The following is a 25,596-nucleotide window of genomic DNA, read 5'->3' on the forward strand; positions in this document are numbered from 1 at the left end:
GACTGAGATGGTCTCGATATATTCAAGCTCAATTCGCATCAGTCAGAGTTACTCCATCGTTTGGCATTCGGTGATGGTCCGTCAAATCAAATATCGATGTTTCATCACGATGCTGGCAGGTACCAGCCGAAATCCGAATTCCCAGTTTCGAAAGCAACCGTTTATAGGCTGCTGTAAATTGCAAACAGGTAGGATTGTTATTGAATCCAGCAGCACCCCTGACAGCACAAAAAATAGCTCCAGGTTATCTTGGCTGAATTTATACATCAGCAGGTACTTCACTAGTTGAGATGCAACCTAACTATCAAAAAGATATTTGGTGCTGGCAATGCATAATAAAAATCCCTAAAATCCAGTTTTCCTTCGCGTTTGCAGAACATATCGTTCATTAAAGTCTTTTAAATTTGAAATATAAGTTCAAAATATCAAAAAAGCGGTCAAAATTTCTGAGGAATGCTACAATAGCTTCACTGTCTTTGAATTTAGGAATTTTCAATACTTTATTGCAATAATCTATTGCATCTGCTACACTGCTGCTTATAGTTTGTGCAGCCAGTGCAACCTTCATCTTTTGTTGCTTCCAATTAACATGAGCATTTTTCAGCTTGTTGCCCAAACGTAGACCTTCCTCGGACTGCAATATTGCTAGACTGACAACATATTCCCAGGAAATTCTACCACCATCTCCATCATAGAGTGTTCCCAAATCAGTAATGCAGTTCCTCACTAATTTCAGCATGTGGCAAGCATCAAGAAGGACGTAAATTCTACTTGCCGGATTACGTTGATTCGGAAAGCTTGGAACCATGTTACTAGTGTTACTAGATAAAGAAGCACCGAGCGTCGACAGCATAGCGAAGTGACATGATGGACCATCACAGGTCAAGGATGCCACTGTAATGCCAGTCTCGCTTAGGCTCTTGATACACAGATTCACCAAATTCGCTCGTTCTGAGCCGTTGAGTCCTGCAATGAAAAAGTAACCCAATGGAATCTTCCATGAACCATTCACACATACTGCCATAAACGTCTTTGGCCTGTGGAGCAGAGTCGTCATCTGTATAATCTGCTCCCAGATCAACGAAACCGAGGAATTTCTTCCCATCAGATTGAATATGTTTTCTTAAAGCCATTTCGTCTAACATCAGAGAACAGACCAGTGGATTCGGAGATGCGGGTACTTGTTTCCTTCATGGCTTCAAAAGCAATAGCCGTGAATCCAGGTTCTGCCGGGAGTCGGTGTACCAACGCCTGATAACACTAGAGTGCGGAAAACAAGATTCAACGACTTCCGGACAAAATTATAGGCTTTAGCAGAATAATATTGGAGAGTCATGGCAAAAGATTTCGTGTATTCAATTCCTTTTCCACCAGGCTGTCGCTTCATACGCTGAAACAATTTATTCGGTATTCCAGAAAATCTTTGTTCCAATAACTCCACGTGACTCACTAATCATATTATTGTCCTTCAATGTCTTTCTGACATGTTCCATCGACTTCAATTTTGCTGCCAACCAGTAGTTCTTCTGCTTCAGCTTCTTGCTCAATATATCATTACGAGCCTTTGCGGTGTTGAAGACTTTTTGGAGCTTTACTGGTGAATTTGGTTCGCCGTAGGAATGATCCTGTTGTATTATTTTCGTCAACTGACTTTTTGACAGAGTTTTTGGTGGTTTACATGATATACCGGTATTCCTATCCTTTGGAGCCCTCCTTTGTGTACAGGCAGAACCTGGGGAATGTTGAAACATTATTATTGAGCAGACATTTTACATCATGGTGGGAAAATGCAGGATATAATTACCGTTTTCAAATAAGCTGGTGATTTCTTGAACCTTGTTGGCACAGCATTTGGCATTAACTTGCATTTGGATCGACCTCAGTCGATATACTTCTCCAAAAAAATGGTCGGAGCAGATCCTTGAATATTTCGAGGGCTTCAAATTTACTCTCTTGATATTTCGAATCCATTCGTTCTTTAGGGCATCATTGCTTCCAGGAAAACTGAACACATTCAAAATTAAAACGACTCAAAATTGACATCTACTATATTAATGGTTGCCAGTGAACTCGGCACTTGGTGAACTCGGCACAATACAGTGTTCCCCATGAACACATCAAAACTTATGAAGGCCAAAATAATCATTTGTTGCCTTAAAAGAAACGGATATTATGAATTAAATATCGCCCTTCAACCTGCTTATAATAGCAGGATGTTTCCCTAATGTCACCCTTCAACCTGCTCCTGACCAGCTACCTGTGACACAATCAGCTAATACAAAATCAATATTGTTGTGTTGTATTGAACTTATAAAATCTCCAATCTACCGAACAGTGAAACTCATGAATAAAAATAGATATAAGTAGCAATTATGAATAAAAATAGACATAAGTAGCAATTAGCAAATACAAAATGAGGATTATCAGACGGAGGCAAGACCGTTAATCTTCGCAATCTCTTTCAACAACCGAATTCAACGGCATCTTCCTCCCCTTTAATCTCAACGGCATCTTCCTGCAAACAAAATTTAGTTAAAATCTGATCGCTCACATGATCACATCGAATTAATTAGCACTATTCGACTTAGCTGGTTGTAAAGATCGACTACCGGTAGCGGCCTCTCTTCAATCTCAACGCATATGTCCATGTCCATCGCATATGCCATATATCAATCATCCCCTCTATTCGTCAAATTAGCAATACATGTACCGAGCCGAGTAGACCACTGGTTCCCAACCTTTTATTTCCCGTGGCCCCCTTGCAGAGAGGAGCATGGATTATGATTAGGTTTTGAAAAAACAGGATTTGTGAAATTTTGTTGGATTTGGATTAGACAATTTTTTCAGAACGGATTACGATTTGAATTGGATTTACCTATTTTCTGGGAGATTGAAATGTCGTGTGGCGACAAACTTTATGTGAATCGTTGGTTGTGAAAGTAAATTTTCGAATCCCTACATTGCATAAATTAATATTTTTTCTGAATTACCAGTTGGATTAGGATTGGACATGGACTTGAATATGGAAAAGTTATGGATTAGGATTTGAAGGTTCAGATTTGGACTGGATTAGGACATAGAAATTCCAAATCCGCTCATCTCTGCCCCCTTGCGCAGGCTTCTACCACTGGTGGCTCCCTGCTTACCACTAAAAAAAGGATTAGTTTGAACGTGCTTGCGTTTATTATTTTAATGCCATCTTTGATGATGTTCAAAAGCAAACAAAACAAAACGAAACAAAGTTAATGAAGTTTAATTGACCATCAATGCGAGATTTGCTCTTACGATCGTCTGACGCGGCTCTTTATATTTGGCTCAGTCTTTGACACAGCAAGACAAATGTCACTGCCAACATCGAGACGGTTTCTAGATTTTGTTTTGATGGTAGCCAGATCAGAAAACCCAGATTCACAAAGATAGGTTGTGGCAAATTGAACGAGCAGTACAGAAGCTTTCTTGTTGAGTAGCGGATATGGATCGTAAAGAGACATCAAGAAACTGGCTAAATCTTCTCTGTTTTCAAAAACCAATTTTAGCGCATTTGAAACCTTTAGTTCTGCCAGTTCCTCTGCCTCCAGTGAGCTCTGCGTTTGAGCGCGTCGCGAGTCATGCTTCACCAGCGGTATGAAATCGATGTAAACAAACGGTTCGCCAGCAATCTTTCTTCAGGAACTGGCGTTGACGTAGTGAAAAGTTTTTTATCGAGACCTCTGTTGCAGGTAAAATGTGTTCGTACTGTACATGTTTTGGCCAATACCAGTAGCATGGCTTAATATTCAGACGAAACTGATGTACCAGTGTGTCTACGTGATGAACATTGTGATCGGAGGTGGTCTCGCACTATCAAATAACGGTGGATACTTCATAGTACGAGGTAGAGTTGGGATCAATTCACTATCTTTAAGTCTGTATCTGATCGCTGTTCAGTTTCGCCCTCGTTGCCTATGCTTTGTATCAGTTGCTAATATTTTGACTATCAATCTTATTCAATCGTATTTACATCGCAATTTTTGTAGATCCTAAAATAATTATTATGAAAATTCTGATTTGAAATTTGTAACTGTCCTCAAGGAAACACCGTCAAGTAAGTATATATTGATTTATCCGGTACTAAACAATTTGTGTTAATTTGCTGTGTATTAATGCTTTCAGAAAACCGTTTTTCGTCTGTATAAAATAAAATCTAACGAAGCAGGCAGAAACGCGTCATCTTGGGGTGTTGGATAGGACAGTTATATATCCATTGTGTATACGTGGAAGATTCCACCCCTCTTTCGCGGTTACATAAAGTTTTTTGACGGATCCATTCAACAAGTGCACCAATCAACAAAGAAAACTCAACTGTCATTGTCATGGATTCCAACAACCAAACCAAAGATCCTGATCTGGATGTTACACCGAGATGCGACGAAGACAACAAAGTCACCAAAACAAAAGACAAACCAAAGTATTCAAGGTCTCATGGTGCCAGATCAAATAAATCATCAGTTCAAACGAGATCCATGTCAAAGGCTTTAGAGCACAAATACTTGAAAGCAAAAAGTTCGAGCAAATCAAGTTCAAGTCATCGGTCATCAACAGGTACCGGTACTTCTACATCAAATCATTCAACTAAATCTCGCTATAGTGGAATGAACGTCGAAAATGTCGTAAATTACCATCAGAAACTGCAAGAAATATGCTCTGCACGAGCAAAACAGGATATTGAAGATATTCAGGCTTCATTGAACACTGAAATACAATCAATTCAAAATCAAACTGCTTTCGCCCGAGCCAATCTACAAGAACAAAAAAAGAAGTTAGCAGAAGATCTACGAAAGAAACTAGACGAAGAAAAGAGGAAGTTGGAGGAAGAACAAAGGAAGTTGGAGGAAGAAGAACAAGAACTACAAAGACGGCAAAATCAACAATGTGAAATGATTAAACAAAGGATGCAGCAAAATGCTGACGAAACAGCTCGCCGTGTAAGACGAGAACATTTGCAAAATACATGTGAACTAGAACTAGAACTCACTAGACGAGGTGTATCAACGCAAAGTTCACCTCAACTGACAGCGGCAGAACTGCAGCCATCTGAGAACAGGAGCCTGGCTCCTCAAATAAGCAATGTTCCAGAACAACTACAGCAAGCAAGTGCTACTATTCAACCTACGAACAATGTAATAACTTCAACTGCTGAAGCGTCTACAAATGCCACTCCACCGATATCTTCAAATACTTCATACGCAGGTGTGGCTATTCCTTTTAATAGCATGTCTCACAGTTCTCGCCAAATGTCTAATGTTGTAGGCCTAAGTGAGAATGTATGTGTGCGTGAAAGATCTAACAGTAATTGTGTGACTGCTTGTTTGAACGCATGCATTGCACCCAAAAATCAATCGCCTGTAATTGATGCCAAAAATAGTTGCCTTATTGTAGCACCTCCCATGATTGATACACGAATAACTCCTAATTTGCCTAGTTCCTTTGCATCTGGTAGCGTACAACCCTTTGTGCCAGCTTATTCAAATCAGGCAGCAACAGCAGGCTGCGCAGTTCAAACAACTGCAAACTCTGATCTCAATGTAAAGCCTAACCAACCGACAAACTTAATTCAATGTGAGAATCCGTATGTCATTCACCAGGTTAAACCCAGTGATCAAATTGTTCCATTAAAGGTGGAACCAAAATGTTTTAGTGGCGACCCAATTGAATTTGATACATTCAAGGAAATGATAAATGCTACTTTGAATCGTCAACCATGGTCGCAAAAGCAGAAGTTGATGCATCTTTTGCAATATACCCGTGGTATTGTCAATACTTTTGTTAAAGCTTGTGAGGATATGGAAAACTGCTTTGATGAAGCTCTTGCAGTATTGAGAGACAATTTTGGTCAACCGTTCCAAATACGTGACCGCTACATAAACACTGTTATAAATGGCTCGAAACTCGTAGAAGGTGACAACGATTCTCTCCTCTTATTTCATGCATCGTTAACCGCCTGCACAAAGAAGTTAACCAAATTTGGAAGAATTTGTGATGTTTCACGCTCCATGGTTGAACAAATTGGCGAGAGACTTCCCCCTTCTTGGCAGCCTGGTTGGAGAACCTTAGTGGCGGAGGTCACTTTTGACCTGAAAACCGAACTGACTGTTGAGCATGTAAATGACTATGTTCGCCAGAAAATTAGAGAAATCACTAGTAAATATACCAACCCTAATCATGAAATATCCAAGAAGCAAGTTACGGGTGTATTCAAAGCTGGCAAGCCAAAGGCATCATTCAGCACACAAGTTGTGACTCCAACATTGGAACTTTGCTTCATGTGCAACGAAAAGCATTTCTTGAATCAATGTACCCAGTTCCGCAAAATGCAGTATCCTGATCGCATTGAATTCGTCAAAACCAAAGGGCTCTGCTTCAAGTGTCTAAAGTCGGGACACTTCGGAAAAGCATGCAAACGCATTCAAGCTTGTATAAGGCCTGGTTGCAAAGGCAATCATACAACACTTCTTCACCCACCTGAAGAAAAGATAAAAGAGGTTGCTAACAAAACCTTGGATTCGGCAAATGAACAAATTGAAGGCCAAGGCAAAATTTCTGATTCAAAAGAAGCTACCTCTTTCTTCAGTGCTTCCTGCGATGACAATGAATATGATGATGATGAATGTGTGACTTTGAATGTAGTTCTGGCAAGACTACGGATCGTTGGCACTGACAAGTATATCGTCACCTTGGCATTGATTGATAATGCAAGCAATTGTTCATTCATATCTGAAGAACTGTTGAAACTACTCGGTCTCGCTGGGCCCGAGCGAAACGTAACTTTCCAAACAATCGAACCATCTAAAAATACCAAGAGGTCAACCATTGTTCGTGGTTTAGAGATTTCTGATTACGAGGGATCAGAATACGTACCTCTGAAGTCACTGATATCTACATAGAAAATCGCTCTAGACAACGACCTGCGGCCAACACAAAGTGATGTACATCAATTTCGACAATTTGAAGACATTCCAATCCCAGATCTTTCTGGAGACATCGGTCTGCTGATTGGTAAAAACAACCCCAAAATTCATAAGCCTCTGGAAACTATCTACGGACCTGAGGATTACTTCGCAGTGAAAAGTGCCATCGGATGGATGTTTACATGCCCAAAACAATCCGAACCTTTCAAACCTCACTCCTATTTCATTTAAACCAATCCAAACCCTTTGTGCAGGATGTGTCACGATGATGTCAATTCCATAGCAAATGACAAAACTGAACTCTCTGTAAATGATAAACTATTTATGGAAAAGGTGTCATCGACAATCCTACTTGACTCGAACAAGCACTACCAAATGGAATTACCATTGAAACATCCGGATTTAACACTGCCCGACAACAAGCATCAAGCAAAGCAAAGAATAAATTATCTGCAGAAAAGATTCCAAAAGGATCCAAAGTTCTTCGATGAATACAAAGTTTTCATGTCTGACATGATCACAAATGGATATGCCGAGAAGGTTCACAATGATGGGCCAGTTGGTAAAACCTGGTACCTGAGCCATCACGGTGTGTATCACCCTGAAAAGAAGACTATCCGCGTTGTTTTTGATGCATCCGCGAAATTCAATAACCTGGCGTTGAACGACCTTCTGTTACAGGGGCCAGACCTAACAAACAACCTTGTTGGTGTTTTATCGCGCTTTCGCAGAAATGAAGTTGCGATCCAAGGTGACATTCGATCAATGTTTCACCAGGTTAAGGTTGATGAGTCTGATAGAGACCTGTTACGCTTCCTGTGGTGGAAGGATAATGACCCAAACCAACAACTTGAAACGTACCGCATGACTGTGTTTTTATTTGGGACTGTGAGCAGCCCTAGCTGTGCCAACTTTGCTCTACGAACTGTCGCTGAAGACAACAAAAATGCCTATGACATTGATGTCATAAATGCGGTTCAAAGGAACTTCTACGTTGATGATTTTCTTGATTCCTGTGAGGATAATCCTGCTGCAATTCGTCGTGTGGAAGATGTCAGCTCTCTGCTAAGCAAAGGTGGATTTGAACTGACAAAATGGGCAAGCAATTGCAGAGAAGTACTGGCAGCAATACCGGAATCAAACAGAGCCAAAAACCTGAAAAATATTGACTTGTTAACTGATGAGCTACCGATGGAGAAGACATTGGGGCTTGCGTGGAATATAGAAGATGATTCGTGGTGCTTCCGCGTCAAAGAAAAACACAAACCTTGTACCAGAAGAGGAATTCTGAGTATCGTGAACTCAATTTTTGATCCGCTGGGAATGGCGCAAACTATAGTGCAACCAATGAAGGTGTTGATGCAGCACTTATGCAAAAATAGCTACAATTGGGATGAGCCGTTGCCTGAAGAAGCCAGAAAGATTTGGTGCAACTGGTTATCTCAACTACCGATGCTTGAAAACTTTACGATTCCAAGATGTTTCAAACCGTCAAAGTTTGGACAGGTGACAAGAATCGAACTTCACCACTTCTCAGATGCCTCTGAGTTGTGCTATGGTGCAGTATCTTATCTGAGATATGTGAATGATGCAGGTGATATTCACTGTTCTTTTGTTTGTGGGAAAACAAGACTCGCCCCCATCAAAGGTTCTACCATTCCGAGAATGGAGTTGTGCGCTGCAACAATATCTGCCAGTAATAACAAATTTCTGCTAAAAGAGCTGGACCTGCCTATTGACGATTCATACTTCTGGACTGACAGCACAACTGTTTTGCGATATCTCACAAACAAAGACAAAGCATTCAAAACCTTTGTTGCGAACAGAATCAATATGATCAAAGAGTCTTCAGAATTATCGGACTGGAGATATGTACCTTCAAAACTAAACCCTGCTGATATTGCTTCTCGGGGCCAGACTGTTTCTGAATTCTTGACTTGCGACATGTGGAAATTCGGTCCAGAATTCTTGTGGAAAGATTCTTCGGAGTGGCCTCAACAACCAACATTTCTAGAGGAGTTGTCTGGTGATGACCCAGAAATCAAAAAGCCAAACAAATTGTGTTTTCTTACAATTACCACTCCAAGTTCTGTTCTTGATGAACTCATCTCCAAGATCTCAAGCTGGACTCGACTGAAAAGGGTGCTGGCATGGGTCTTGCGCTTCAAAAGTAATCTTCTTGCCAAAGTGAGAAACAAACAACCAAATGCAAAGCTGACAAATGAGGCATTGACTTTAACCGAAGTTAAAGCTGCCGAAGAAATGCTTATACGTCATGAGCAAACAAAGCACTTCTCTGAAGAAATAGAAAGACTGAAGACTGATGAACAAATCAAAAGATCCAGCCCGATCTACAAATTGCTACCATTTCTGGATAATGGGACCCTCCGGGTTGGAGGCAGAAATCAAAATGCTCCTATTGGTTACGACTCAAAACATCCGATAATCATACCAAAAAAGAGTCCAATTGCAGAATTGGTCATTCGAGATGCTCATGTTTCATGTGGCCACAGTGGCCGGGAATATGTTATAGCCCAAGTCAGAGAAAGATTTTGGATTGTCACAATCAATTCCAAAGTACGATCCGTTCTGAAAAATTGTGTCTCATGTAGGAAACGTCAACGAAAACCAGAATCTCAACAAATGTCTGATCTACCATCTGATAGGTTAACTCCGAATGATCCGCCGTTCCACGCAGTTGCAGTTGACTGTTTTGGTCCGTTTTTGGTAAAGCGTGGTAGATCTGAATTGAAACGATATGGCGTTTTGTTCACTTGCCTAACCACTCGCGCTGTCCATATTGAAATTGCGAATAGTTTGGACACTGATTCTTTCATTATGGCACTGCGTCGCTGTATTGCACGCCGTGGACAAATCGGTTTGATACGGTCAGATAATGGCAGCAACTTCACATCTGGTGAGAAAGAGTTGAGGCAAAACATTTTAACTTGGAATCAAACAAAAATACAAGATTTTTTGGTGCAAAAACAAATAACTTGGTTGTTTCAGACCCCTTGTGCATCCAATCATGGTGGTGTATTTGAAAGACAAATTCGAACAGTGCGAAAGATTTTGGGTGCTTTGTGTGATGAACAAATATTGTCTGATGAATCGCTATTAACATTGATGTGCGAATGTGAATCAATTATGAATAATCGCCCCATTTCAACCGTGTCTAGTGATCCTCATGATCTGACCCCAATAACTCCTAACAGTCTGTTGTTGTTGAAAGATAAACCCATGCTACCACCTGGTGTGTTCAATGTCAAAGATGTTTACTCCCGAAAAAGATGGAGACAAGTCCAGTACTTGGCTGATCTTTTTTGGACAAGGTGGAAGAAACAATACCTTCCACTACTTCAGATTCGTCAAAAATGGAATGAAAAGAAAAGAAATATTACTGTAGGTGATGTTGTGCTTGTGTTGGATCAAAACCTACCTCGTAACATGTGGTTGCTAGGTCGTGTGATTGAAACCCTTCCTGACAAGTCTGGGTTGGTGAGAAGCGCGAGAGTGTTTACCAAAACGAATATTTTGAAACGACCCATAAACAAATTGGTGCTTCTCTGTGAAGCTCGTGACTGTTGAGAGCTGAAATTTGTTACAGTTTTTTGAGTATTGTAACCTTTCGTTTCTTTGTGTTTTTATTGTGAATTTGCAGTTGTGTAAAAATTGCCAAACTTGCATAAATTCAAATTTTCAATTTTTAAGGGCCAGGATGAAGTCGCGATTTCAGACTTCAAGAGCCATAAACATCACGGTTCAATAAACCTTGTATGACCTTTGTGACGTAACTGTTATGTATCTGATCGCTGTTCAGTTTCGCCCTCGTTGCCTGCTTTGTATCAGTTGCTAATATTTTGACTATCAATCTTATTCAATCGTATTTACATCGCAATTTTTGTAGATCCTAAAATAATTATTATGAAAATTCTGATTTCAAATTTGTAACTGTCCTCAAGGAAACACCGTCAAGTAAGTATATATTGATTTATCCGGTACTAAACAATTTGTGTTAATTTGCTGTGTATTAATGATTTCAGAAAACCGTTTTTCGTCTGTGTAAAATAAAATCCAACGAAGCAGGCAGAAACGCGTCATCTTGGGGTGTTGGATAGGACAGTTATATCTATTGTGTATGCGTGAAGATTCCACCCCTCTTTCGCGGCTACAATTTATATTCCGCAGAATAGAATATCTCTAATGCTAGTTCGTCGCATGCTGCTCTACAGATGTGACAAAGGCCATTCGACGAAATGAACCGCACCGATCCAGCAAGATTAGAACGGAATGAATCGTGATATATATATGACGCGATTCTGTTTAATTTTAATATTAAATATTTAATATTAAACTTAACGCTGCGCGACAGTTCATGAGCAAATCGAGTCACCGGAGTATCGCTCATCGTCTAATCAAGGTCTTACTGAAATGTTTTACCAAAAGTCCCAATCCGAATAGCCTATTTTACGTTAATGATATGAGCCGTTACAGTGCGCAAAGACATCGTGCATAGGAATCACAGTATAGAATGTCAAGTGTGAGTAGCAGCTTAATATGCTAAATAATCATAATCATAATTTTATTTGGGAATTGCTTTGATCTCGTCCGTGAAGTTGGTGTTCTGGACAAAATACGAAGGTTTTGGAGATAAAAATAAGATAGATAAGCTCTTAAATTATCGTAATTATATTGCGTAGCATAGTTTCATCTGACATACCTTATATTCCAATATTTCCACTCACCGTAAATAGTAGTATAATATTTACCGACGGTATATAAGGCAGTGAATATCTCTATGTCTGTGTGCTGATTGCGGTCAGTTGCTCTACATGCATGCGCAATTGCGCATGCTCTTAATGATAGTGCTTATCTCGTGTGTGATATTCGTGTGTGATGTGTGACATGAGGCTCCGAATGAGCTCTCAAATCTAGGCCCGGGGAACATGCAAACTGCGTGATCGTCACGCATAGTGTCCCATTAGTTTTTTATATCCGATATAATAAAACAGCTAAATTTTTCGCAATTCAACAGATCTCAGTTGTTTAAGCTATTGTTAAATTTACGCAGTACTGGACAGGACATGCGCGCAAGGATGAGTGAACCGACAATTCTGCATTTTCAGCTGCGTGTAACGGACAGCACCACGGTTTTTACCAGTGCTTGCCCAAAAAGTGTGCACGTTGCAGCCAATGCCGCGCCGGAATATTCATAGGGACACCAGTACTTGATCGTACACTGAGGTGCATCACAAACTTGGCGCATTGAATCACAATTACTTTACTGGAGTCGGCTTACGAGTTATATGGCCGGTGAAATGTTGAAATCAAGCCGAGGCAAAACAGCCTAGTAGGCTACAACTTGAATCAGGGCTTTGGAGCAGCCGTAAATTTAAACTGCTCCAGCTCCGGCTCCGGAGCTCTCTTCTATCATACATTAGCTCCGGCTCCAGCTCCGGAGCCGCATTATAACCACTGCTCCGGCTCCAGCTCCAGCTCCGGATCTGAAATTATCGAATGGTCCTGTCTATATCAGGGGTGGCCCGCAAATGTGGCCAGCGAGAGGGTTTTGCGTGGCCCGTGAGGTAATGTCCTATTATATTATCGAAAATGAATTGCTCAGATTGTGAACTTGCAATGTCAACCAAAAATTACAAGTCTGACTGTGACACTTGGGATGTTGATGACTAAAATATCAGTTCCGACGCAATAGCAGGTCCAGGGTCCAGTCAAAATTTCAGTAAATCGTCGTACATTACAATAAACTAAAATAGTAGTGAAATTTTTCTTCACGCTTCGCGTGTTTAATTGTCACACGATTTCTTGCTTGGTAGCCTACCCCCTACTGAAAATGAAAAAAAAACGCCTAATTATAACCCGATTGAGTCTAACTGTATTCGCAATTACGGGAGAAAGTCTTTTCGCGTTTGCGCTCGCATAAAGATCGTCGACGGTGAAATGTAGACACAAAAGGATTATCGCATATTATCGGAGACCTTTGATATAGATGTGGCCAGACGCCGAATAGTCGTGTCCTTGCAAACTGAGCCTAGCAGGCGGTATACTATACGGTAGACCCGCAATATACTCAAGTAATAATATTATTGACCTGGTTTATATATAAACTTTGTAAATTTTACCCGCTTGGCGCGGCTAGTGGACCGCGCGCTCGATCATCAATTTCATGTGTCCCTTATAGACCAGAAGTTTGGCCCGTCCTGGTCTATATAGATTACTAATCTACCCATAGGTTAGTTATCTATAGTAATCTAGAGTCTGTCAGCCGTCAGTAACATCCGATGTAGCAACGAAGACATAGGTGCCGCCGTGCCGGCCTGTGACGTCATAATGAATACTTGTCAATTATCGATAACATCATAGTTGCACTAGAACGCACTTAACTCTACGGCCTACGCCATTGCTGCGCACAGCATTAATATTAAGGCCTGCTGTTCAATTATGATAAATCAGCAGATGTGGTTGTTGCATATATAATAGCATCTTATGAAATACGTCGGAGCCGGAGCTACTCCTCAAATACCGGGCTCCAGCTCCGGCTCCGGCTCCGGCTAAATTTTATGTAGAGCTCCGGCTCCGGCTCCAGCTCCGGTGAAAATGCCAGGCTCCGGGGCTCCGGCTCCGGGCTCCGGCTCCAAAGCCCTGACTTGAATAATTCGATCCAACGATGAGGAAGTAGATAACCCGCTCACCGAAACGTTGAGTTTTTAGTACTTTTCAGCTGTAATAACCCTACGTGAATGAAATCCCTAATCTGTAGATTTATTGAAGTTACCAGGAATTTTCCTGTTGTCACCGAGATACATCTTTGAGGTCCGTTCTCTGTACAAAACGTTTTCTGCCGCGTTGAGATGTGCTGTATTTTCATGTTGTATTGAGAATTGAGTCCTGATACTCAAATATGTTTTTCCGGGCCTGTACCTGGCTCATGTACTTTCGGCCCAAAAAGCAATATTCTCCATATGTCAGTATAGTCATTCTTATGAATTTGGTCCGAAAGTGCATGTGTCCCGTAGATCAGTCGATTAAATAAGCGGAACGGTACCCGGAGAAACAGGGCTCATTCGAGACATTTATATTCCGCAGAATAGAATATCTCTAATGCCAGTTGGTCGCTTGCTGCTCTACAGATGTGACAAAGGTTATTCGACGAAATGAACCGCACCGATCCAGCAAGATTAGAACGGAATGAATCGTGATATATATATGACGCGATTCTGTTCCACGTGTGAGATTTAATATTAAACTTAACGCTGCGCGACAGTTCATGAGCAAATCGAGTCACCGGAGTATCGCTCATCGTCTAATCAAGGTTTTACTGAAATGTTTTACCAAAAGTCCCAATCCGAATAGCCTATTCTACGTTAATGATATGAGACGTTACAGTGCGCAAAGACATCGTGCATAGGAATCACAGTATAGAATGTCAAGTGTGAGTAGCAGCTTAATATGCTAAATAATCATAATCATAATTTTATTTGGGAATTGCTTTGATCTCGTCCGTGAAGTTGGTGTTCTGGACAAAATACGAAGGTTTTGGAGATAAAAATAAGATAGATAAGCTCTTAAATTATCGTAATTATATTGCGTAGCATAGTTTCATCTGACATACCTTATATTCCAATATTTCCACTCACCGTAAATAGTAGTATAATATTTACCGACGTTATATAAGGCAGTGAATATCTCTGTGTCTGTGTGCTGATTGCGGTCAGTTGCTCTACATGCATGCGCATGCTCTTAATGATAGTGCTTATCTCGTGTGTGATGTGTGACATGAGGCTCCGAATGAGCTCTCAAACCTAGGCCCGGGGCACATGCAAACTGCGTGATCGTCACGCATAGTGTCCCATTAGTTTTTCATATACGATATAATAAAACAGCTAAATTTTTCGCAATTCAACAGATCTCAGTTGTTTAAGCTATTGTTAAATTTACGCAGTACTGGACAGGACATGCGCGCAAGGATGAGTGAACCGACAATTCTGCATTTTCAGCTACGTGTCACGGACAGCACCACGGTTTTTACCAGTGCTTGCCCAAAAAGTGTGCACGTTGCAGCCAATGCCACGCCGGAATATTCATAGGGACACCAGTACTTGATCGTACACTAAGGTGCATCACAAACTTGGCGCATCGAATCACAATTACTTTACTGGAGTCGGCTTACGAGTTATATGGCCGGTGAAATGTTGAAATCAAGCCGAGGAAAAACAGCCTAGTAGGCTACAACTTGAATAATTCGATCCAACGATGAGGAAGTAGATAACCCGCTCACCGAAACGTTGAGTTTTTAGTACTTTTCAGCTGTAATTGGAATACGTGTATGAAATCCCTAATCTGTAGATTTATTGAATTTACCAGGAATTTTCCTGTTGTCACCGAGATACATCTTTGAGGTCCGTTCTCTGTACAAAACGTTTTCTGCCGCGTTGAGATGTGCTGTATTTTCATGTTGTATTGAGAGTTGAGTCCTGATACTCAAATATGTTTTTCCGGGCCTGTACCTGGCTCATGTACTTTCGGCCCAAAAAGCAATATTCTCCATATGTCAGTATAGGCATTCTTATGAATTTGGTCCGAAAGTGCATGTGTCCCGTAGATCAGTCGATTATATAAGCGGAACGGTACCCGGAGAAACAGGGCTCATTCGAGACATTTATATTCCGCAGAATAGAATATCTCTAATGCTAGTTGGTCGCATGCTGCTCTACAGATGTGACAAAGGCCATTCGACGAAATGAACCGCACCGATCCAGCAAGATTAGAACGGAATGAATCGTGATATATATATGACGCGATTCTGTTACACGTGTGAGATTTAATATTAAACTTAACGCTGCGCGACAGTTCATGAGCAAATCGAGTCACCGGAGTATCGCTTATCGTCTAATCAAGGTCTTACTGAAATGTTTTACCAAAAGTCCCAATCCGAATAGCCTATTCTACGTTAATGATATGAGTCGTTACAGTGCGCAAAGACATCGTGCATAGGAATCACAGTATAGAATGTCAAGTGTGAGTAGCAGCTTAATATGCTAAATAATCATAATCATAATTTTATTTGGGAATTGCTTTGATCTCGTCCGTGAAGTTGGTGTTCTGGACAAAATACGAAGGTTTTGGAGATAAAAATAAGATAGATAAGCTCTTAAATTATCGTAATTATATTGCGTAGCATAGTTTCATCTGACATACCTTATATTCCAATATTTCCACTCACCGTAAATAGTAGTATAATATTTACCGACGGTATATAAGGCAGTGAATATCTCTATGTCTGTGTGCTGATTGCGGTCAGTTGCTCTACATGCATGCGCATTAGGGTTGTTCAAAATTTGGAAAATGTTTGGAATTCTGCGTGTCCATTGCTTATTCTGTAGATTATTGTTAAAAAACAATAATGGGCTTGAAAGAAGCTCGCAGGAAAGCCGGTAATATTTGTCTAAATGCGTTTGAAAGTAGCCGTCGGCAAGTATGCGGGGAATCGATGAAGTGGGCGGGCAAAAAGAAGCCATTAATCCTGATTGGTTGAAGCCGATAATAATAAGCTAATGATTGGCTGAAAGACCGACTTTGTGAACACTGCTGGTAACGATTTTTGCGTGCTGTTGTGCAGTCGTTTCTGTTGGTGGCATTACAGACATGATATATTGCCTTTGTTAATGTTGTCATCCAGAGTCCATAGTACAACATCGCAACCGCCTAAGTTAATATCTACCTGCAAAAAGTGCTATGTATTGCACAGGTGCTCTCGCTAGTTGAGATACGAATAAACTAGATGCATGCATATTGCTACCTTCAACCTTTCCAAAAGTTACTGACAGTGAGTGAAACTCAAAAATTTACCACCAGGAGTCAACATCTCAGTAGTACTTGTTATGACTGGTCGACGTTTCACCCATAAACAAACGCATATTACACTTTTTATTCACAATTGAATGAAGGCGAAAAGCACTATTTACAAGAGACATTAAAAAAGTACGTTGCAGATCAGTGTTGCATTGTCAGGCACAAGTTGCAGATTACAGGCTTTTGATTAGAGTTGACTTCCTGCTGTCTCCAACTGTCTTCCTATGCTGTTCCACAGCTTGAAGCAGACTGTCTCTTTGTTGTTCATTTTCAGTCAAGATTGCAGCATAGTCTGTGCTTAGCTTTACACCTCGTTCTGCGGCATCATTAATGACTTTGACAGAACTGATGTAGGAGCTCATTCTGGTGTAGGAATCTGATAAGTGCCAAACATCAACCGGTTGAGCTAGCCACGCCCCAGAGCATTCAAAAACATCAAATATGTACCACGACTGTGGCCCAATAAAATCAGACAAAGTAGTGTCCTTGTTGATGTGTACAGTTACATTCAACGAGGGCGGGCCTCTCCTGAAACTTGAAGTTCGCTCTACCTGTAGGAGCGTCTTTGCCATGTTTCCTCGGGTTTCATTGCTTTCACTCGGCGAAAACAAGGCATATACAGCGGTTTCCTCCACGATATACCAGTCATGCTTTAAAAGCTTTTGTGAAGCAGCTTTGGAAACTTGTTCATCATGTTCCTTGTAACTCAACATGTCCTGGATGAATCTCAAGTCATTACCGGCTGCATCACGACCGATGCTGGAAGCAACCCAGGCAGGGATATAAAAGAGAACTAAAAATAAATTGAAGCGATGCAGCAGTTCCACTTCTTCAGATTTGTAATGTAACTGATCAGCCCACATGAACATCTTCTGAGCATACAGAATTGTGCCCATCCACCGTGCATGGTGTGTTGCACCAGGTTTGTGATGATGTATATTTCCATCTGCACCGAGAAGAGCAAGAGCATTAGTCACACATTGTTTGTAGTCATCCCGTGTAAAGAAATCTTTTCTGGCGAGTAGTAGCTTTAAGTTCTCAACTGTCATTGCTGCTCGTTCTTTAAAGCATATAGGAATAGTCAGAGTCTTGAATTGCCGTTTTCTGTCAAGACTGCTCCAGCTCTTAAGGTGGGCAAACCATGTATTCTCTGGTCCGGTTGTTGCTTTTCCAAATAAACATTTCCAGACGTCCTTGACTACTAGCTCATACACATGGTGCCGACACGCATGGTAAAAAACCTTCTTTCCTAGAAGGTCCTCAAGGATCTTCGCTGCACCCTTCTTCCAGCCGCTGTTGCTTGCTGTGGTGTCAAAAACCAAAGCTGTTACAGCATCTTGTATATCCCACGTTTTAATTATGTCGAAAGTAGTTTCAGCTTGTGTCTGACCTGCCGCATTTTGTATCTTCTGAATTCCAAGTAGTTTTCCTTCTGAGTATTGAGGTTGACAAGATAGAACAATTGACAAAGCTTCATATCGATTTCCTAATCTATCCTCTGTGAGCTTTCCATCCCAATGAATGGCAACATGCTGTGGTCTATTTTCGGCAAATTTTTCCAAAATGTCCTGAGATATTTCCAGGCGATTTGTTTCCCTGGCTCTCTTCGTTGAAGATCTTGACAGGGAGAACATGGCTATATCTCCTCCACAAGCCTTAATAAATGCTCCCATCAGCATCGTTGCATCGTTGTCAGTTACTTGCAATCGATCCAGAGCTTGGGAAACATGCGTATTTTTCATAATATTTTTAGGTGCCATCAGTTTAATGGATTGGGTCAAGGTGCCAAGTCCAACATCAGCATCATAGTCAGAACTTGAAGTGATCGCACCACATGTGATTTCTGCATTGTCGCAATTCTCGCCATTTTCCACACTGTCATTACATCATCCACCACCACAGTACATAGTTCATGAGTAGGGGTTGACTGAGGACAATGCTCTTTCAGATGCAGCAAGTAACTCATTACTTCTCGTATAGTAGGTAATCTCGAGCCACAGATGTCATCGCAAGTATATCCGACCAAGTACTGCTCAGATTTGGATCTTGTTCTTCGCTGCGGCATGTGTGCAATCTTTCGCCATTTTGCCTCTGCCATGACTGCACTATTGTTGCTCCAAAGCATAAACTACTGCTATCGACTCTGAAGCATTCAAAGAACACGTGTTACAGTACTACTAATGACTCATCAACACACAACGCGCTTGTACAGAACCACAACCGCTACTAACAGACTCTACCTCAGCAAAACAGACTTTCTATTTAGTAAAGCGAAGCTCCCGAATCCGAGTCAGCTGTTGCAGTAATCAGTGAAGCTTAGCCGATTACCCAATCAAGAACCGTGGTTTCGTAATTGCCCGCCTCTACTGTCGGTTGCCCGCCCACTCTTCAACAACGACTTTCAAACGCATTTAGACAAATGTTAGCGGCTTTCCTGGGAGCTTCTTTCAAGCCCATTATTGTTTTTTAACAATAATCTAAAGAATAAGCGATGGACACGCTGAATTCCAAACATTTTCCAAATTTTGAACAACCCTAATGCGCATGCTCTTAATGATAGTGCTTATCTCGTGTGTGATATTCGTGTGTGATGTGTGACATGAGACTCCGAATGAGCTCTCAAACCTAGGCCCGGGGCACATGCAAACTGCGTGATCGTCACGCATAGTGTCCCATTAGTTTTTTATATCCGATATATTAAAACAGCTAAATTTATCGCAATTCAACAGATCTCAGTTGTTTAAGCTATTGTTAAATTTACGCAGTACTGGACAGGACATGCGCGCAAGGATGAGTGAACCAACAATTCTGCATTTTCAGCTGCGTGTAACGGACAGCACCACGGTTTTTACCAGTGCTTGCCCAAAAAGTGTGCACGTTGCAGCCAATGCCGCGCCGGAATATTCATAGGGACACCAGTACTTGATCGTACACTAAGGTGCATCACAAACTTGGCGCATCGAATCACAATTACTCTACTGGAGTCGGCTTACGAGTTATATGGCCGGTGAAATGTTGAAATCAAGCCGAGGCAAAACAGCCTAGTAGGCTACAACTTGAATAATTCGATCCAACGATGAGGAAGTAGATAACCCGCTCACCGAAACGTTGAGTTTTTAGTACTTTTCAGCTGTAATTGGAATTATGTACCATGCTCATGTACTTTCGGCCCAAAAAGCAATATTCTCCATATGTCAGTATAGGCATTCTTATGAATTTGGTCCGAAAGTGCATGTGTCCCGTAGATCAGTAGATTAAATAAGCGGAACGGTACCCGGAGAAACAGGGCTCATTCGAGACATTTATACTCCGCAGAATAGAATATCTCTAAAGCTAGTTGGTCGCATGCTGCTCTACAGATGTGACAAAGGCCATAGGCCATTCGACGAAATGAACCGCACCGATCCAGCAAGATTAGAACGGAATGAATCGTGATATATATATTACGCGATTCTGTTACACGTGTGAGATTTAATATTAAACTTCACGCTGCGCGGCAGTTCATGAGCAAAACGAGTCACCGGAGTATCGCTCATCGTCTAATCAAGGTCTTACTGAAATGTTTTACCAAAAGTCCCAATCCGAATAGCCTATTCTACGTTAATGATATGAGCCGTTACAGTGCGCAAAGACATCGTGCATAGGAATCACAGTATAGAATGTCAAGTGTGAGTAGCAGCTTAATATGCTAAACAATCATAATCATAATTTTATTTGGGAATTGCTTTGATCTCGTCCGTGAAGTTGGTGTTCTGGACAAAATACGAAGGTTTTGGAGATAAAAATAAGATAGATAAGCTCTTAAATTATCGTAATTATATTGCGTAGCATAGTTTCATCTGACATACCTTATATTCCAATATTTCGACTCACCGTAAATAGTAGTATAATATTTACCGACGGTATATAAGGCAGTGAATATCTCTATGTCTGTGTGCTGATTGCGGTCAGTTGCTCTACATGCATTGCGCATGCTCTTAATGATAGTGCTTATCTCGTGTGTGATATTCGTGTGTGATGTGTGACACGAGACTCCGAATGAGCTCTCAAACCTAGGCCCGGGGCACATGCAAACTGCGTGATCGTCACGCATAGTGTCCCATTAGTTTTTTATATCCGATATAATAAAACAGCTAAATTTATCGCAATTCAACAGATCTCAGATGTTTAAGCTATTGTTAAATTTACGCAGTACTGGACAGGACATGCGCGCAAGGATGAGTGAACCGACAATTCTGCATTTTCTGCTGCGTGTAACGGACAGCACCACGGTTTTTACCAGTGCTTGCCCAAAAAGTGTGCACGTTGCAGCCAATGCCGCGCCGGAATATTCATAGGGACACCAGTACTTGATCGTACACTAAGGTGCATCACAAACTTGGCGCATCGAATCACAATTACTTTACTGGAGTCGGCTTACGAGTTATATGGCCGGTGAAATGTTGAAATCAAGCCGAGGCAAAACAGCCTAGTAGGCTACAACTTGAATAATTCGATCCAACGATGAGGAAGTAGATAACCCGCTCACCGAAACGTTGAGTTTTTAGTACTTTTCAGCTGTAATTGGAATACGTGAATGAAATCCCTAATCTGTAGATTTATTGAAGTTACCAGGAATTTTCCTGTTGTCACGGAGATACATCTTTGAGGACCATTCTCTGTACAAAACGTTTTCTGCCGCGTTGAGATGTGCTGTATTTTCATGTTGTATTGAGAATTGAGTCCTGATACTCAAATATGTTTTTCCGGGCCTGTACCTGGCTCATGTACTTTCGGCCCAAAAAGCAATATTCTCCATATGTCAGTATAGGCATTCTTATGAATTTGGTCCGAAAGTGCATGTGTCCCGTAGATCAGTCGATTATATAAGCGGAACGGTACCCGGAGAAACAGGGCTCATTCGAGACATTTATATTCCGCAGAATAGAATATCTCTAATGCTAGTTGGTCGCATGCTGCTCTACAGATGTGACAAAGGCCATTCGACGAAATGAACCGCACCGATCCAGCAAGATTAGAACGGAATGAATCGTGATATATATATGACGCGATTCTGTTACACGTGTGAGATTTAATATTAAACTTAACGCTGCGCGACAGTTCATGAGCAAATCGAGTCACCGGAGTATCGCTTATCGTCTAATCAAGGTCTTACTGAAATGTTTTACCAAAAGTCCCAATCCGAATAGCCTATTCTACGTTAATGATATGAGTCGTTACAGTGCGCAAAGACATCGTGCATAGGAATCACAGTATAGAATGTCAAGTGTGAGTAGCAGCTTAATATGCTAAATAATCATAATCATAATTTTATTTGGGAATTGCTTTGATCTCGTCCGTGAAGTTGGTGTTCTGGACAAAATACGAAGGTTTTGGAGATAAAAATAAGATAGATAAGCTCTTAAATTATCGTAATTATATTGCGTAGCATAGTTTCATCTGACATACCTTATATTCCAATATTTCCACTCACCGTAAATAGTAGTATAATATTTACCGACGGTATATAAGGCAGTGAATATCTCTATGTCTGTGTGCTGATTGCGGTCAGTTGCTCTACATGCATGCGCATTAGGGTTGTTCAAAATTTGGAAAATGTTTGGAATTCTGCGTGTCCATTGCTTATTCTGTAGATTATTGTTAAAAAACAATAATGGGCTTGAAAGAAGCTCGCAGGAAAGCCGGTAATATTTGTCTAAATGCGTTTGAAAGTAGCCGTCGGCAAGTATGCGGGGAATCGATGAAGTGGGCGGGCAAAAAGAAGCCATTAATCCTGATTGGTTGAAGCCGATAATAATAAGCTAATGATTGGCTGAAAGACCGACTTTGTGAACACTGCTGGTAACGATTTTTGCGTGCTGTTGTGCAGTCGTTTCTGTTGGTGGCATTACAGACATGATATATTGCCTTTGTTAATGTTGTCATCCAGAGTCCATAGTACAACATCGCAACCGCCTAAGTTAATATCTACCTGCAAAAAGTGCTATGTATTGCACAGGTGCTCTCGCTAGTTGAGATACGAATAAACTAGATGCATGCATATTGCTACCTTCAACCTTTCCAAAAGTTACTGACAGTGAGTGAAACTCAAAAATTTACCACCAGGAGTCAACATCTCAGTAGTACTTGTTATGACTGGTCGACGTTTCACCCATAAACAAACGCATATTACACTTTTTATTCACAATTGAATGAAGGCGAAAAGCACTATTTACAAGAGACATTAAAAAAGTACGTTGCAGATCAGTGTTGCATTGTCAGGCACAAGTTGCAGATTACAGGCTTTTGATTAGAGTTGACTTCCTGCTGTCTCCAACTGTCTTCCTATGCTGTTCCACAGCTTGAAGCAGACTGTCTCTTTGTTGTTCATTTTCAGTCAAGATTGCAGCATAGTCTGTGCTTAGCTTTACACCTCGTTCTGCGGCATCATTAATGACTTTGACAGAACTGATGTAGGAGCTCATTCTGGTGTAGGAATCTGATAAGTGCCAAACATCAACCGGTTGAGCTAGCCACGCCCCAGAGCATTCAAAAACATCAAATATGTACCACGACTGTGGCCCAATAAAATCAGACAAAGTAGTGTCCTTGTTGATGTGTACAGTTACATTCAACGAGGGCGGGCCTCTCCTGAAACTTGAAGTTCGCTCTACCTGTAGGAGCGTCTTTGCCATGTTTCCTCGGGTTTCATTGCTTTCACTCGGCGAAAACAAGGCATATACAGCGGTTTCCTCCACGATATACCAGTCATGCTTTAAAAGCTTTTGTGAAGCAGCTTTGGAAACTTGTTCATCATGTTCCTTGTAACTCAACATGTCCTGGATGAATCTCAAGTCATTACCGGCTGCATCACGACCGATGCTGGAAGCAACCCAGGCAGGGATATAAAAGAGAACTAAAAATAAATTGAAGCGATGCAGCAGTTCCACTTCTTCAGATTTGTAATGTAACTGATCAGCCCACATGAACATCTTCTGAGCATACAGAATTGTGCCCATCCACCGTGCATGGTGTGTTGCACCAGGTTTGTGATGATGTATATTTCCATCTGCACCGAGAAGAGCAAGAGCATTAGTCACACATTGTTTGTAGTCATCCCGTGTAAAGAAATCTTTTCTGGCGAGTAGTAGCTTTAAGTTCTCAACTGTCATTGCTGCTCGTTCTTTAAAGCATATAGGAATAGTCAGAGTCTTGAATTGCCGTTTTCTGTCAAGACTGCTCCAGCTCTTAAGGTGGGCAAACCATGTATTCTCTGGTCCGGTTGTTGCTTTTCCAAATAAACATTTCCAGACGTCCTTGACTACTAGCTCATACACATGGTGCCGACACGCATGGTAGAAAACCTTCTTTCCTAGAAGGTCCTCAAGGATCTTCGCTGCACCCTTCTTCCAGCCGCTGTTGCTTGCTGTGGTGTCAAAAACCAAAGCTGTTACAGCATCTTGTATATCCCACGTTTTAATTATGTCGAAAGTAGTTTCAGCTTGTGTCTGACCTGCCGCATTTTGTATCTTCTGAATTCCAAGTAGTTTTCCTTCTGAGTATTGAGGTTGACAAGATAGAACAATTGACAAAGCTTCATATCGATTTCCTAATCTATCCTCTGTGAGCTTTCCATCCCAATGAATGGCAACATGCTGTGGTCTATTTTCGGCAAATTTTTCCAAAATGTCCTGAGATATTTCCAGGCGATTTGTTTCCCTGGCTCTCTTCGTTGAAGATCTTGACAGGGAGAACATGGCTATATCTCCTCCACAAGCCTTAATAAATGCTCCCATCAGCATCGTTGCATCGTTGTCAGTTACTTGCAATCGATCCAGAGCTTGGGAAACATGCGTATTTTTCATAATATTTTTAGGTGCCATCAGTTTAATGGATTGGGTCAAGGTGCCAAGTCCAACATCAGCATCATAGTCAGAACTTGAAGTGATCGCACCACATGTGATTTCTGCATTGTCGCAATTCTCGCCATTTTCCACACTGTCATTACATCATCCACCACCACAGTACATAGTTCATGAGTAGGGGTTGACTGAGGACAATGCTCTTTCAGATGCAGCAAGTAACTCATTACTTCTCGTATAGTAGGTAATCTCGAGCCACAGATGTCATCGCAAGTATATCCGACCAAGTACTGCTCAGATTTGGATCTTGTTCTTCGCTGCGGCATGTGTGCAATCTTTCGCCATTTTGCCTCTGCCATGACTGCACTATTGTTGCTCCAAAGCATAAACTACTGCTATCGACTCTGAAGCATTCAAAGAACACGTGTTACAGTACTACTAATGACTCATCAACACACAACGCGCTTGTACAGAACCACAACCGCTACTAACAGACTCTACCTCAGCAAAACAGACTTTCTATTTAGTAAAGCGAAGCTCCCGAATCCGAGTCAGCTGTTGCAGTAATCAGTGAAGCTTAGCCGATTACCCAATCAAGAACCGTGGTTTCGTAATTGCCCGCCTCTACTGTCGGTTGCCCGCCCACTCTTCAACAACGACTTTCAAACGCATTTAGACAAATGTTAGCGGCTTTCCTGGGAGCTTCTTTCAAGCCCATTATTGTTTTTTAACAATAATCTAAAGAATAAGCGATGGACACGCTGAATTCCAAACATTTTCCAAATTTTGAACAACCCTAATGCGCATGCTCTTAATGATAGTGCTTATCTCGTGTGTGATATTCGTGTGTGATGTGTGACATGAGACTCCGAATGAGCTCTCAAACCTAGGCCCGGGGCACATGCAAACTGCGTGATCGTCACGCATAGTGTCCCATT

General features: G+C 41.3%; 1 protein-coding gene across 1 annotated transcript; it reads left to right on the forward strand.

Annotated features, from left to right (window-relative positions):
* The first annotated feature begins 5,529 nt into the window (after window positions 1-5,529).
* Window positions 5,530-10,727, forward strand: LOC145448702 (uncharacterized). Its single transcript, XM_080327167.1, has 3 exons — window positions 5,530-5,657; window positions 5,812-9,674; window positions 10,659-10,727. Exons 2-3 carry the CDS (start codon window positions 7,203-7,205, stop codon window positions 10,725-10,727), a joined length of 2,541 nt encoding a protein of 846 aa, XP_080183293.1. The 5' UTR covers window positions 5,530-5,657; window positions 5,812-7,202.
* The last annotated feature ends 14,869 nt before the right edge of the window (window positions 10,728-25,596 follow it).

Source organism: Botryllus schlosseri, chromosome 10, assembly GCF_051294905.1.
Source record: "Botryllus schlosseri isolate E-star chromosome 10, Bs_hap1, whole genome shotgun sequence".
NCBI classification, from domain to species: domain Eukaryota; kingdom Metazoa; phylum Chordata; class Ascidiacea; order Stolidobranchia; family Styelidae; genus Botryllus; species Botryllus schlosseri.